The 15,385-nt window shown below is 42.1% G+C and overlaps 1 protein-coding gene across 1 annotated transcript in view; it reads left to right on the top strand.

Annotated features, from left to right (window-relative positions):
* Positions 1-486: 486 nt before the first annotated feature.
* The window catches only part of KLHL2 (kelch like family member 2), a 39,940-nt gene continuing 25,041 nt past the window's right edge, over positions 487-15,385 (top strand). The window contains exons 1-4 of the mRNA XM_044430857.1: positions 487-646; positions 8,256-8,381; positions 10,607-10,713; positions 12,305-12,426. Coding sequence (XP_044286792.1) covers positions 618-646; positions 8,256-8,381; positions 10,607-10,713; positions 12,305-12,426 — 384 coding nt within the window. The 5' untranslated portion in view covers positions 487-617. The remainder of the gene's footprint in view (positions 647-8,255; positions 8,382-10,606; positions 10,714-12,304; positions 12,427-15,385) is intronic.

The raw sequence follows: 15,385 nt of genomic DNA on the forward strand, positions 1-15,385 counted from the left end.
ACAACATCTGGAGGGGCTTGAGTGTGAAGAAAGCTTTTCGGCGAAGGGAGCGGCTCCTCGTTCAGCCAATCATTCTTAAAGCAGCGAAGCCCCCCCACACCCGGCTTTCGCGCTTCCCGTCCTAGTCCGTCCAGTACCCCTCGATCCCCAGCACCGGCCGCTTCTCTTGCAAGCAACGCGCGCCCCGAAGACCAGGCGAGGAAGAGCTCGCACGCAGGAATCCCTCCTCCTGCTCGCCCCCTCCAAAGTTGCGTGTTGACGTCACCCCCTTCCTGCAAGGATATTCGTGTTAGGTCCGCTCCGCCCGGACCCCGGAAGTGGCGGGCTGGCAGAGCCTGGGAGAGAGAGAGAGAGAGCGCGAGCCGAAGCGGCAGCTGCGAGGTATCTCCGCTGGGCGGGGGCAGCGGCGGCAGAGGGAGGCGGCGGAGGCGGCGGCTGTGTAGTGGCGCTCGCCGGCTCGCTCGCGGGAGAGGCCAGGCTGCTCTAGTCCAGGCAAGCCTTGCCTCTCTCTGGGCATTCCGCCGGGGCTGTCCCAGCGTTCGCGGCTGGAATGGTGCTGGCGCCGGCGATCGGTGCCTGCGTTCTGAGGAGGGAGCAGCCCGAGCGGAGGAGCCGCGATGGACATGCTGCTGCTGCAGCCGTTGGGGTGAGTGTCAGGCGCGCGGCAACCAGGCGTGGACGCAGAAAGAGGGGGGGAGAGTAGCCTTTCCCTAACCTTGTGCCCTTCAGATGTGCTGGACTACAACTCCAGCTCCTTCTTGTCAGTTTAGCTGGTGGGGGGATGCTGGGAGTTGTGGTTCAGCGCATCCGGAGGGCATGGGGGCGGGGAGAGGGAAGGCTGGTGCAGGCTGACAGAGTTGGCCACAGCCGGAGGGCAGTGCTCTTCTGTCACGTCTGCTTTCCTGCAAGGTATCATGTCTTGAGCTAGGCCTTGGTTCCACCACCAATACAAAGGCTTGCTTCTGAAACATATGGAATAATGATTTCGGAGTATCTGACCATGTGCAGAGTGTGCTTCCAGCTCCACAGCAGCCTGTCTGGGGGCACCTGAAGCTATAAAGAGTAGGGCAGTGGCTCATCTCAACAGGTGTGAGAGAGCCGGTGCTATGTAGTTATGCCCACGATGATAGCCATGCCTTATTTGGCCTGCAAGTCCAGATTTGTCCCTAACCTCAGTTCTGTAGGAGCTGGTTGTGGTTGTTTGTCTGAAAGAGGCAACATGCACTGTGTGGTCAGAGGTTCCCTCCTTATGATTCATATATTCCAGGGCAGGAACCTGATGTTTTCAACAGCTTCAGGGGATGAACCCTAGTTCAAATGTAAAGAATTATGCTAAACAAAACTTATAATCTAATTCTAGATGAGAGGGAACAGCTGGCAGGCTGGCCTGCTGCCTTCTTGTGTGTTTTGGCTGTCCTTGATGCTAACCCATCTGTCTGTGCTAACCCAAGCTCAGTGGTGAATCTGAGACAGACTAAGGCAGGGAGAGCCTTAAAGGAGTGTGGAGTTTCCCTTGTTCCTTCACTCTTTTTTTTCTCTGCATAAAGTTGATTACTTTTCTTTCCCCTTCTGGACATGGTTTGAATAACTAATAACAACAGATGTCTAGCGAGCATTGTGCCAAGTCTTTTATAATGCCTAGAAATGGTTGTCTCTGCCTGGGATGGGTGCAGACTTGGTCTGTGTGAACTGTTTCTCTCTGGCATGGTTTGCTGCTAATGACCATCCATTGCTTGTACTTGCTCCAGTTTGCATGCCACCATTTTGACAGACTTGGAAATGGATGTAGCCGTGGCACCATCTGGTCCTGTTGTTAGGGGCATTTTTTAGCTTGTGCAACCTGAGGCTGGTGACAGACTGCTTGGACAACTGAGGCTTCCCGTCTGTTTTTCTGAACCTTGCCCCTCTTGGCTACTGAATTCTGTCAGAACACAGTTTACAACTTGGATATTAATGCTTCCATTAACTGTTCACAGGGTGTTTCTAGCAGTCCTAAAGAAGGGCCCCTGTTGCTGAGGAGGGGCCAGTTCTTAGTTCCCTTTTCTATGGAGAAGTACTGCCCTGCCATCAATCTATAATGTCTGAGCAAGGTCTTAGAGGAAGTCCTGTCTTGCTGGTTCCGAGCAGTTTTAAATCCATTCTAGTCTGGCTTCCAGTTTAGGTTTGGGATAGAAACTGCCTTGCTCAATGTGGTGGATGACTTGGCTGTGGGAAGGGATATGGGCACTTAACTCTGTACTAATTCTCCTGGACCTCTCAGCACCTTTTTATGCCATTGACTATTATATCATTCTCTCTAGAATGGGATCTGGGGTCACAGTGTTGCAGTGGCTTCAGTCCTTCCTGGGTGGGGGAACCCAGATGATGGTAATGGGGAGCTTTTGTTCCATTTTGTGGCTGATGACAGTTGGGGCAGGGTGGATAAAAATAAATGATTTTTTTAAAATTAAAAATTGGACTTTTAAATTTTAAACCAGATTTTTTTTAAATTTGATTTTTTAATAAAATGCTTTTTGAGGAAAAATCAATCTAAAATAGTTTTCTATTTAAGATAAATTATACTCCAAAGGTTATTCATCATGAAATAAGCATTAATTTTTAACTATGTAGCTTGAGGTTGTATATTCATGCAATGTTTAAATTTTGGGGTAAATGATTTCCATTAATCCGTTCACAATGTCATGCTCTTCCAGAGGTTTCTGTAAGAGTATTGGGCAGTTTTTCTATCTAGAATATATTACCACAGATGCTTGGTTTACAGTGCTCCAAACTGAATTTGTGTCTGCAGGGATCACGTGCCTCTTCTTCACAGCAAAAATGTTATAAAATAAACATACAGAGTTGAGAAAAAGACCTTAATCCCATTGTTGTTCTGCAGACCTATGTATACAGAATCAACCCCTCACCTCTTAAGTGCTAAGTTTCCAAAACTTCAATGAATAGAAGAAGATTGTAGGGAGTGGAATAGATCTGCACAAGAAGCTAAGTATGAGGATGGAGGGACAAGTAGTTTAAAAAACTCCACAATTCTTTTGATCTTTTTGTGCATAGCCTGAGGTTTATCATATTATTCTTTTCCTGGAGGAAAAATCCTATAATGGCAGCAGGCCGTAAAAAAGACCTAGTTTGGGAATATTTTAATCAAGTCCGTCTACCTATGGGTAAGGCAGGCAAGTGTGCAAATTATGTGGAAAGCCATGATTTAAATCTAGTATTATTGACTAGTGATTTAAATCGTGATGGGTTGTCCCATATTTTGCCTTTTCCCCATGCTTTTCAACATCTAGATGAAACAGCCTAAGACATCCTCGATGGTTTGGGCTGAGGTGTCAAAGGTGTACAGGTCTGCCACTGTTTTCCATCATCTAATCCTAGACAAGCAGCTGAAAACCTAGATGGGTCTTGGAATGAATGAGGGCTAGCAAGCTGAAACTTTATCCAGATATGATTGATCTGTGGGTTGGGAAATCTGCTAATCTAGATACAGGTTTAGATTTGAATCTGGATGGGGTCACATTCTCAGTGATGAGCCAGGTGAACAATCTGGGAGTTATACTGGACTCAGCAATTTCTGTGGAGGCACATGTGGCAAGAACTGCAGTAGAATCTAGAAAAAGCTACACTGATATGTATCTTCTTTACGTCCAGGACAGATTACTATAATATGCTCTTGTGGAGGATTTGGAAGTTGCAACTAATACTTAATGCAAAAGTTAGAAGATTTGTAGGAGCTAAGCTTTTCTGTATCATTAACGTTGGCTGCTTGTTAGTTCTGGGGTCCTGTTTTGGCCCTTAAAGCCCTAAATGGTTTTGGACCATGTTATTTGAAGGACCACCTGCAGCTGTATGAGCCCAGCAAAGCACTGAGATTGGCACTAGAGGCCTACTTACTGGTCCTCAAGACTCAGCTTTTGAACTCTCCTTCCTAAGCGAGAAACATATGGTTTCATCGTGACTGACTTGAAAAAAACCAAACCCTGAAGATTTATTCCAGTCTGCATTTGATACTTAAAAATCATGAGCTGCTTCTGTGTGTGTGTTTCTTGTAATTGTATGTTCATGTTTTTATAACATTATAAGCTGTGGTGTGAGCCTAGTGTGGAATAATAATAATACAAATATAATCAACAACACCAATAAATAAATAAAGGGATATAAAATGGTGGTACCTTGACATTGGAATAGTCTCACATAGTGCCTCGCTTGGAGAATTTTAAATATTGGGCCACAGCCTTCTTTTCCCCATGCTTTTAACAGTGGATTTGATACTTCTACTTCTGAGGCTGGTTTATTACTGTTTTTATCTCCTGCTTCTGTGTGTTGTTTCTATTATTACTGTTAATTTGTTATTAACTATGTTTTGTAAGCTGCCTTGAAAATACACTGCTGCAGGCAAAGAAAATATGATAGGGCATAGGTGTCTTTCCCCATGTTTCTCCAACCTCATCTTCCAACTGAAAGAAGTGGTTAGGGAACATCAGGGCAGCTAAATATATAATGTATAAAGATAATAAAATGTGTGCACTGTAAGACATGCTGATGTACAAAGTGTGCATGTGCTATAGGACCCACCATTTGCTTTGTTTTTCTGATGCACTGTCATCTCTATAAGTATACAGCGTATAACATAGCCCTAATCATGTTTGGCGGTTGTCTGCATTAGCCCTCACCTGAATTGCTGAGAAGCCAAGTTTGGTGGTTTTGTGGCAGTGGGGAGAAAAATATTGGAGAGGATGGGAAGCTGGGATAGAAGCAGATGAGGCAGCTCATAAGATCTCCTGTGATTTTGAGGGGATAGAGAACATGCTTGAAGAAATTGCCCTTTCATAAATTACTAAATTGTTCAATAATTTTCAGTTTAAGTAATGGATACAATTTGTGGCCCAAAGTGATCTGACTAATGGTCCACATAGTCCACCATAATGTTTTGCAGGTGGGCTACTTTAGGAGTTAGCTTTCTAAAAAAACAATGCAAAACAAAAAATTAAACCACCTGCATTCAAAAGCTACCATGTTCAGAGCACCCCCAGAAAGACATATAGCTAGATCTGCAAAGAGTCTTGCAGCGTCCTAAGTGCTAATGCATTTATTATGACATAAGCTTTTGTGGACATGAGCCCATCTCCATCTTATGAGGCATGTTATAGTTCATGAAAGCTTATACCAGAATAAACGTGGCAGTTTTTAAGATGCCAGCTGGTTGTGTGTGTGTTTCATGCAGCAAACAAACAGCTTTCCTCTGGATACAATTGGATGTTTGTCTGCTTTTGAATTTTTTACACATCTTCTATCCCCAAGCTATGAGTCTAGTTGTTATTGTCTAGTCTAATGATTAAAAATGGCATCAGCCCCCTTCTCCATCCCACCTACCAAATTGAGCATCCTGGTGGAGTGGGGAAGAACATTGTGCTGGCTGTTGTCTTATAATCGGGCATCCTCTGCTAAATGTTAATTTGTTTATCAGGATGGATTCCTGGAATAGTGGGTGCCAGGAGGCAGAAATGAATGCCAATTGTATGTTACCTCCTTATTAAAATGAGTTATTGGAACATTCTGAGAATAGGTTTAACACAACATCATTCTGAAATGTAAAATAATTTTGTTGAAGAAGTCACACAAATATTGCCAGGATATTATTTTTTTGCATGATCATCTCATGCAAAAACATATATGACAGTAGCAAAAAGGTTGCAGAATCCTTGGGGTGAACTTTTGTGCTCTAGGGTCTGCACATGCTTTCAAAGACTGGTCTCCCCGCCAGTCCTCCTTCCAAGCAGATGGAGACTGGAAGTTTCTGACTACAGGCTTTATCACATGGGTCCTCAAACTACAGCCCGCGGGCTGGATCTGGCCCGCCATGCCCATTCATGTGGCCCGCCATATCTCGCCATGTGTGGCGAGGTGCTGACTTGCTGGCAAGGACTTCGGTTTGGACTCGCTCGGAGAAAAGGATCTCCTTGCGAGCAAGCTGGCACCTTGCCGGGAGATCCTTTTCTCGGAGCGAGTCCAAAACGATCTCCTTGTGAGCAAGCTGGCCCCCAGGGCACCAGCTTGCTCACAGGGAGATCATTTTGGACTCGTTGGGAGAAAATGATCTCTGCGCATGCATGCCCCTGCCTTTCTGCAGGTGGGCACGCCCTTGCCCCAGCCCACGCCCATTGTTGGCACCTTTCAACTGCCTCCCTGTTCAAAAAGTTTGAGAACCCCTGCTTAATCATGTTGAATGGGCCAACCAAGCTGGCCTTGTGTTACAAAAGAAGTATTTCTGAGATCATGAGCAAAAGACCCTAAGGAAAGTTAATGAGCCAGCTAATTAGGGGAATGGTGTTCATGCCAAGAAGTGGATTCCAAATGAAATCCCTCTATTCCCTTCCTAGCCAGCAAAGTTAACTCCACCCTCAGGGAAGTTCCTGCTGCTGCTTCTGAACCAGAGAGTGGGAATGCCGGGCACTACGCCTTTGGTCTGCTCTCTTGATCTGGCACCACATGATAGGTCTGGTTATGTCACATAATCCTGATTTTGTAACATCTGCCCTTATGTCAAACATTTGCTTATTCAACAGTATTTTTCCTAGAACCAGAAGTAGTGTGGTTCTCGCCAGGCTCTTGGCTTATCTTGGGGCAAGCTGGCCTTGGCATTTCAGCTATGCATTCTCACCCCACCTCCCAGTACAGATTCAGACTCTATAATTCCCTTGGAATGCTGCATTTTGGGAGAAGCAGTCCCAGTTCCTACACATGGTTAGGGAGAGGCAGTATGAAAGTTGTCCCTGTGTCCATTCCTTCTTCAATATTCTTGGGTACTCTTTCTGTCTCCTATCCTCTGCATGCTCTAGAAAAGACTATAGTGTTCTCAAGGGTTTGCAGATGGTCACTACTGCCTATCTATAGTGGGTTGCTGAAGGATCTGCTTATAAAAGAGCTACTTGATAGTGTATGTTTGTTTATTTTATTATATTTGTGTCCTGCCTTTTTTTCTTCAAAGAACTCAAGGTCATTTACATAATCCTCCTGCTCACAATTTTTATTCTCATAACGGCCATGTGAGTTTGGTTAGGCATAGAGTCAGTGACTGGCCTAAAGTCACTGAATGAGCTTTGTGACTGAGAGGGGTCTAGAACCCAGATTTAAGTCCAACACTCTAACCATTACATTGTGCTGGCTCTCACATTGGCAGTTAATATCTCTGTTTTTGACACTATGGAGCTAGAAATGGCAGCTTTGTAACAATCACTTTTCTTTGGTGTTCAACCAGAGTATCTCATGAGGATGTAAACCATGTTCTTTTTGTTCTAGTCCCCCACTACAATATTTGGGCATGGTTAGAAGAAATATCCTGCCTTCTATTGTTCTGCATCTTTACTTTGTACTTCTACTTTGCTTAGAAAGCCATTTAGTTAAGAATGACTAAATTACTTGATAAGATACAAAGGATGGCGCACTGTGTAAACTGGGCCACTAAGCTGTCCCATGGTAGCAAGTAGCCTCACTTTGTGGCATAACACCTGTGTTTGCTTCTCTACTCAAACTATTTACTTTTGTGTAATAATGAAAATGATGAATTTTAGTTCAGAACAGTTTTGTTTTAGCAAGTAAGATATTTTCAGTGATTGTCCTCTCCATTGGCAGCTGTGGGTGGGGGTGTTTTATGTGTATGTAATGCCTTGAAACATCATGATACTTACAAGGCCACTGATATGATTCAACTATCATGATTATTTGCAGGGACAGGAAAGTTGTGGTGTTGGATTTTTTTCTTTTAGGTTTGGCTAAAGTACCAGTATTCCACTCCTGGCCCTCCAGATGCTTTGGTCTATAGCTCCCTTCATCCCTCACTGTTGGCAGTGCTGGCTAGGGGTGATGAGAGTTATAAATAAAAAACAATGTAGGCTACACTTCAGCTGAAGGGCACATCAATTTTACATGTTTTTCTGCATGCTGTTAACACATCTGTGCTGAGTATCCTGCAGTATACCAATTTAAAATTTATACTTGCTCTGATTGGTTACCAGTGCTTTAAATCCAAAGATATTTACTCTTAGGAATCTTTCCATACAGGTGCAGATAGAAATTGCTTGGGATTCAGGTTATATGTCTCAGGCATCAGGGGAATATTCAAATAAAAGTTCTGAAAGCATATTTCACTTGGTTGACTTCTGGGAATGTCGTGGGAGTAGCAGAGGTATAAGAAGTAAACCTATATTTGTGACAGACTCTCAAAAAAACAATGACTGAATTAACTTTCTTGTTCGCAGATGTACCAAACTGTGCCAGCAGAAGCCTCTGGATCTGAAAGATGATAATACTGAAAAACACTGTCCTGTTACAGTGAATCCTTGGCATATGAAGAAAGCTTTCAAAGTTATGAATGAATTAAGAAGGTATTACATAATTCCTGAACTACAGCTACATCTTTTGCTTATCTGGTTAATGGTTTTTGAAGTAACTTTGCCTCTTTCATATTTGCTAATATTGCAAGTAACTATGCCATTTTTCTTGCTAATGCCTTGGTAATACACACAGCTTTCTACAGACACAAGGTACATTTACATTTCAGGCAATGCACCCTGACAGTAAGCTACAGTGGCTGGTTGTTGGCGAAACAACCCACAGTGAACTTGACAGATGATTGGGCTTCACTGGGTTGTTGCCCCCTCCTTCCTCTTCCTCCCCCTTCAGTCCCTGAAAGGTATCCCAGGGGACAGCACAGGAGGGGCAAGTTGATTTCCCACTGTGATCATAGGCTGTTTTGTGATCATGGGTTTTTTAACCTGTAACCTTTTTTCCCCTTCAGATCTTGAAAATTAGCTGTCAAGTTGGCTTTTGCACTTTCCTTTTTGATAGCTGCTTTTAGTCTTTTCAAGTGATCCATCAGCATCTTAGAGTAGCTGCATGTGGTTGTCAAGCCCCACTTTTTAATATCCCCTCCAATTTTTGCAAATAACTGTGATTTTTTTTAACCACACTTTGTGGGTTCCTTGGGTAGACAGTGTACAGGAGGGTTCCTGTTGACAAAGCACAGCAGATAGTCACTCTGGGCATTGCCTCACAGAGGCTGCACATAAGTTTATTTTCTCCTTTGGTTAGATATGACAGCTGTCTAAAGGTGTTCATTATCTTAGCTCGCAAAAAGGGTGGTAGATCATTCACCCACCTACATGCAGAATCCTTGGGTTTTTTTCTTTCTTCCCCCTTGCTGCCTGGCCATTCTCTTTGACTCATTTGTCTGAATGATGTGTTCACTTTTGCACTTGTTCCACCTCAAAACATGAAAAGGGGCGAACCACCCCATTTACTTGGAGAGGCATCAAAGATAAAACTCAATTTTTCAAGTGGGTTTTAGATGGCTTTTTTAATCCATTGTATAAATAGACAATGTGTGCCCTATGCATAAAAGTACTGCTCATGGAAATCAGTTGCATGTGTCTCTGTCATGGATGCTTATATGCGTATAAAATATGCTGTTTTAAAAGAAACCCTTCCTTTTAACGGCTGCCAAAAGTGAGTGCTCCTGTAAATATGTTGGGTTATACTGTTCCATGTTACTGAGCTTTTGAAGGCTCAAGAAAGGGTGGAGAAAGTAGAGGGCACTGAGAGCTACACTTAGAATGTAGAAGATCTCCATGCAAAAGGGGAGGGTGAACTTTTCATCCTGTTTCACAAGCAAACTCCTCCTCACAGTTTACTTTCAGTTGACAGCTGCCTGAAAGCACAGTTACCTATTTGAAACTGTCTGTTTCAATATCCATGGATAGTGCCTGCTTTGATAGGCAAAATTTCACATTTTGAGTAGTTGGGAGTTACATACTTGTGCAGTTCTGAACAACTCACCCCTCATTTTTTAAAACTGACTTTTAAATTCCTTCCTGGTATAAAAACAAACAAACAGAAAAGTGATAGATTGGGAGTGGCTGCTCCAATGTACTGTGGTACTTCAGATCACAGAAAAAAACAAGGAAAGCCATAACAATTGCAAAAGGGATTGTGCTAACAGTAGGAGGGAAAATAGGTTCTGTCTTGCAGCTCCCTGGAATACTTGTGAGAAGACCAAGGGGGAAGTGGGGAATCAACTTACGGTGAGTCTGATTGTTAGGTTTGCTGCTGAGTGTTCCATGAGCAACTCACATTGTGTAACTTATTTGCAACATGGGTTGCCATGCCATATAAATGTGGCCAGTGTAAACAAGCATGTTCTGGTTTGGGCGTTTTTTTTCCTTGTTGTCGCTAGACAAAATTTAGAGCCCTGTCACAAAGCAAGCTTTATCTGAGCAGTCCAGGAAGGATGGAAGTTTAATTGCTGGCAGGAGAGAGAAGGGATTAAGAAACTAGCAGTGCCTCATAGGATGAAGGTAAAATTACTGGGTAACTGGGTACAAATGAGACATGAGAGGCACAGTTATATTAACGTATCACCAGCAAGAGGAGCAGTGCAGTAAGCATCTGCCTCTTCTGTTTATTTTATAAGGTTTTGGAGAATGAAGATGTTTACCAAAGCTTATTCGCAAGCAATATCCTTCATCAAACTAGAAAAAGTATGTTTGCTGTCTTGCATATGTTGTGTTTTATTATAAAATTCCTGTTTTTCTGCTGTCTTTTTCCCATGTAGTCAAAATTTGCTGTGTGATGTCATGCTAGTAGCTGAAGACATGGAAATTGCAGCTCATAGAGTTGTGTTAGCAGCTTGCAGCCCATACTTCCATGCCATGTTTACAGGTACCACACTCCTCTTCTTGCTTGCTACAGATACATTGGGGAAGACATAAGCAAGATATTTGGGAGGCTGGAAAAATGAAGGGCACTGTAAAATGTTTTAATAAGTCAGTAGGTCTTGAAGTTGATTCACACATACATGCACCACCAAGCAAATTTGTGTGAACTATATCCCATCAGGAGTTGATACTAAATATGAAAGTTTCATTTGATGACTCACTTATATGTGTAAGATCACTTGGCATTCATCAATAAATAAAACATTCCTGCTCAAATTCCTGATTTTCAGGCACAAAATACTGCAGTAGAAGTAAATATAGAAATGGTAGACACCAGCTACAGTTTTTGGAGGCGGAAAATGTTAAAAGGTGTGGAAGATTTAATGTGAACAGTGAACAGTTTTGGCATCTTACTCCTGGAGTGCATCTTCTAGTGTCTTTTTTAATAACTACGCATGACAACTTAATTGTGTCTCTTGCCATATGTTTTCTGTGCCACCTGTATTTTTGCCTGTTCACTCTCTGCATTGATCATGCTGTGGTTTTAGGCAGGAATGTCAGTGGCTTTGCAGGATGCAAGATTACTTAAATTTGGGTTGTCAGCTCAGTTGCTTGAGTGGACTACAGTGTGGCTTATGGTAAATGATCAGATGCTATCAGGAAAGGGTGTCCAGAAAAGGAGCGAGATACTACATCTGTGCTACTGTATACATGTAGCACCTGGGTAGTTGTCAAGCTCAGAGAGAGGTGTCCTTCCAACCTTATGTTCCCTGACTTGTAATTCTACCTCATACTGTGGCCCTTGAGTCTGGGGATGTGCTGTGAGTTGTAAAAGCTGCCACTGAGTAGCATTGCACTTCTGCACTATTAAGTAGCCCTAAATTTTCTGGCCTTGGTGACTTATTCTAAATCCATTTTTGTAAACATTTACTCTGGCACTACAGATGATTTTTATGATCAGTGTTCCAGTCTCCCAAGCTGGTACAACATTTCCCCTTTCTTCCAGAAAGAGGTGAGATTGTTTAGAGCAAGCCTTCGTCAGATGCTGCAAATCTTAACCTACTTGTGCTGTGCTGGAATTTACTAAGATAGTTTTTACTGATCTCAACTGAACTTACTAAAATTGATTATACCAAATTGCTGGTGTTCTCTTGTGTGTGCCATGTGCAGCTATCATGTGCGCAGTTCTATGTGCCCATGAATTTTCTAGCTGGAATTATGAGTAGATTTAGAAGCTTGATGCGAACTGAAGGTTTTGAAAGATTTATATAGCCTGAGTAACTCAATTTTGTTGTAAATCTCCCAGACAGTTTTGGCTGTAGGGCTGTATAGAAATAAAATGAGTGAGGACATAAATAAATAAATTGAAGTTAATGCCTTAATTTTTTTTGAGTACCACATGATTGTTGAGAGGTAGGCCTGTCTTTCTAAAGGAGACTCTAATCCACATATAGCTTCATTCTGGAGGATTAGATTTTTCTTTCTTTCAGAGGAAGTTGGGAGCTGAATTTTTATGCTATGTGATAAATCTGTCTGGTGATGCCAGTTGTCAGTATATGATTAAATTAACAGACCTATACAACTGTGTATTATAGGTGAAATGAGCGAGAGTCAGGCAAAGAGAGTTCGAATAAAGGAGGTTGATGGCTGGACCCTTAAGATGCTCATTGAATATGTTTACAGTGGGGAAATTCAGGTAACAGAGGAAAATGTACAGGTGAGTGGGAGGATTCTTTTAGCTCATCCTTTAACAGTATGTGCTATGACACAAACAGTAAGGCAGTCTCTTTCCCCGATAAGGGTAATGACATTTATTTTTAGATTCTTAGTCACAAGATGGATATATGGATTTTAATAGCATTTACATGATCTTGTAGTGCTGCTTTCTTTAATTTAAAGTAATTGATATCTGACTTTGACTTTGAATATATTTTCTCTTTTTCATCACCTGCTGTATTATAGACCTCGACAAGCTGTTTTGTAATTGTGCAGCGAATGTAATGGCAAGTCCCAGAAAAGCTAGACAGAGCGATAGTTTGAACGCATCATATTTAAAATATGCTACATTCAGATGTAAAATCACTGCTGATACTTGTAGAACTTTTTTGTGAAGAAAGTGTTAAGATTTGTAGCCAAATAACTGAGCAAAACAGAAGCTTGCCTGCATCATTCCTAAATCCTTTATGGAATTGGAGTTGATGCCATGTCTGATAATGTTGTTTTAAACAGCTTTGTACTAAAAGGAAGTTGCAATTGCTTGTTGGAAAAGGTGAGAGAAGATTTCATTCAGAAATCACCAAGAAATTAATACCAGGCTAACATTTCCATATGCTAAAAGATGGTGTAAATTAGGGACTTTTCAACATAGAGAACATGGTGAATATGGCAAGAGTACTGTATTAGAACCTGAATGTCTTAGAATAGGGGTGTTGAATCTCAGGCCAGTTCTAGCCTGCCTGTGGCCCCACTCCAGCCTTATATGATCCCCCATATGGTCACCTCTGCCTTAGACTATAACTCTCCCTGTCCAGTCAGGGTGACTTGTGAATAGGTAAGAAAACAGGAGAGAGAAAAGCCTAAGATGAAGGCTTGCATTTAGTTTGAAGGGAAGTATGGGCTCTGCTGTTTGCATCCACTCAATATGCAGTCCAAAGGAAATGGAGTGAATTGGCCAGAGAGAATGCATAGGCAAGAGTTCTCTGAGAATAATTTCCTCTCGCCATAGCTCTAAACTCCCTTTGCAGCTTAAGGGATGAAGCAGCAGGAACTGCATTGACTGAGGAGCCAGTGGGCAAAAGGAGAGTAATCCTATAAGAAGCTGTAAGGAGTCTTCTTCCATTGCTGCTCCCCTGAATAGTGGCTTTGGTTGCATGTGCTCAGATGACATGACAGCCTCTTCAACAACTGCTAGAAAACAAGCCATGGGTTGTCAGCATGATTTGTTGCTCACATACAAGCCACCCTGTGGGTGGCTGTGTTGTGTAAACTCAGTCTATATGATTGGCTGGGATTGCCTCAGGCAGAATCCATCTTCTGTTTCTGTTTCTTTTAAAAAGTAGTTCCAAAGCTGTAGATCCGGGAGAGAATAAGCAGTGAGTATTGTGCCAACTAAGCAGGGGATTTTTGGAAATACTTTTATTACTCTTTCTGTAGCAATACCTTTCTGTTTGTATTTTGTCCTGACCTATGGCTTTAAAACTCAGAATTTTGAATTGAAAATAATTAAAGGGTTTTCATTTACAGCTGTGTTGGGCACTGGCATTCTCCAACTAGCAGCATGTCAGTAGTACTCAGACAGCGCAGCCTTGTAACAATGCATCAGGATTCATTAGATGTGAAGAATGTCTTGGCATTCATCCTATCAGGCTTCATCCCGTCAGGTGTTCTTTAGTTCCTGTTGCTGAGCCTGCAAGGTTGTCCATAGGAAGCATTGGAAGGGAGCAGTAGGCCTGCTCTGGATGACAGCTGAGCTTTGGATAAATCCCTGCAGCTGGCTCATACTATGCATCCCTGTGGTATCTAGTGTGATTTTAATTTTTGGAAGCTACGCATGCATGGGGCACACTGGAAGAAATTAGGTGGAGCTGCAGGTACAGAAACCTGAGCATTTTCAGAATGCCGCCTCCTGGAGATCTTTTTCTACTTGCCAGTAATAGACTGAGCATTCTGTCCCATCTGTGAAATGTGGCAGTTTATACTCCTTTTCAAATAATGGCATAAATGCTCTTTATTTCTACTTGGGAACAAGCAGGCCATACTTGATAAAAGAGTGTTGCCACTGTGAAAGGTAGAATGACTTCATTATATACAATTCTAGCTGCTATTTGTGTGTGTGATCTCAGTGATCTAATGATCTCTTTTACTGCAGATTGTGTTCTACTTCCTGTTGTTAGGTATGACTTGCCAGTATTTTTCAGCTCATCATCTAGTACAGCATGTAGCATTTCTAACAAACTGTTTGGCCAAATGTTCACTAAACACTACAAAATGTCTCAAGCTGTTGAGTAATCACACTTATCTGCCTCAATAAGGATTTTAACACCTAATAACTTACTGGATTAAAAGAAATCTTTAATGGACCTGATGCAGTTGGCATAGATTAAATCATGGCAAGTAGCACCATTAAAACCACTTTCTTTTTCTCTAAAAGTGGCCTTTCACATGTATTTGGAGCTCTCTGGTTAGGGTCTGCTCTGTGGCTATTTTGAGGCTCTCTAGATCCACTAGTTGCAGTTTAACATTAGGGCATGCTGGTGGTGGGGTGGGGAAAGGATGTGGCAGGATGGGTTCAACTTTTGACATTTTCAGTAGCTTGTATTTTTAGGGGTGCATTTGAACTGCATTTTCCACATACTCCATAACTTATAGGTCTTCTGTACCATTTAATCATTTATTTTGTTACTTTAAAAATATTTCAAAATTTCAAACAACCAAATTAGGACACAATCCTATACATTTTAAAACAGAATTCTGGTTGGCTAGGGAATACTAGGGTTTGTAGGACCTCATTCTTTCCAAAGAAGTACCCTTAGTTTCCTTAACCGATTTCAACAGACATCTCAATTCTACAAGAGCTAAGCTCAACTCATTTAATCTGGATCCAGCTATTTGTATCTATTTCTGGTCTATACATCTGAAATTCAAATTCTGAAAGGGTTCTAAGGTATGCAGTCCAT

Source organism: Varanus komodoensis, unplaced genomic scaffold (assembly GCF_004798865.1).
Source record: "Varanus komodoensis strain SLA01 unplaced genomic scaffold, ASM479886v1 scaffold21, whole genome shotgun sequence".
Lineage (NCBI taxonomy): Eukaryota > Metazoa > Chordata > Lepidosauria > Squamata > Varanidae > Varanus > Varanus komodoensis.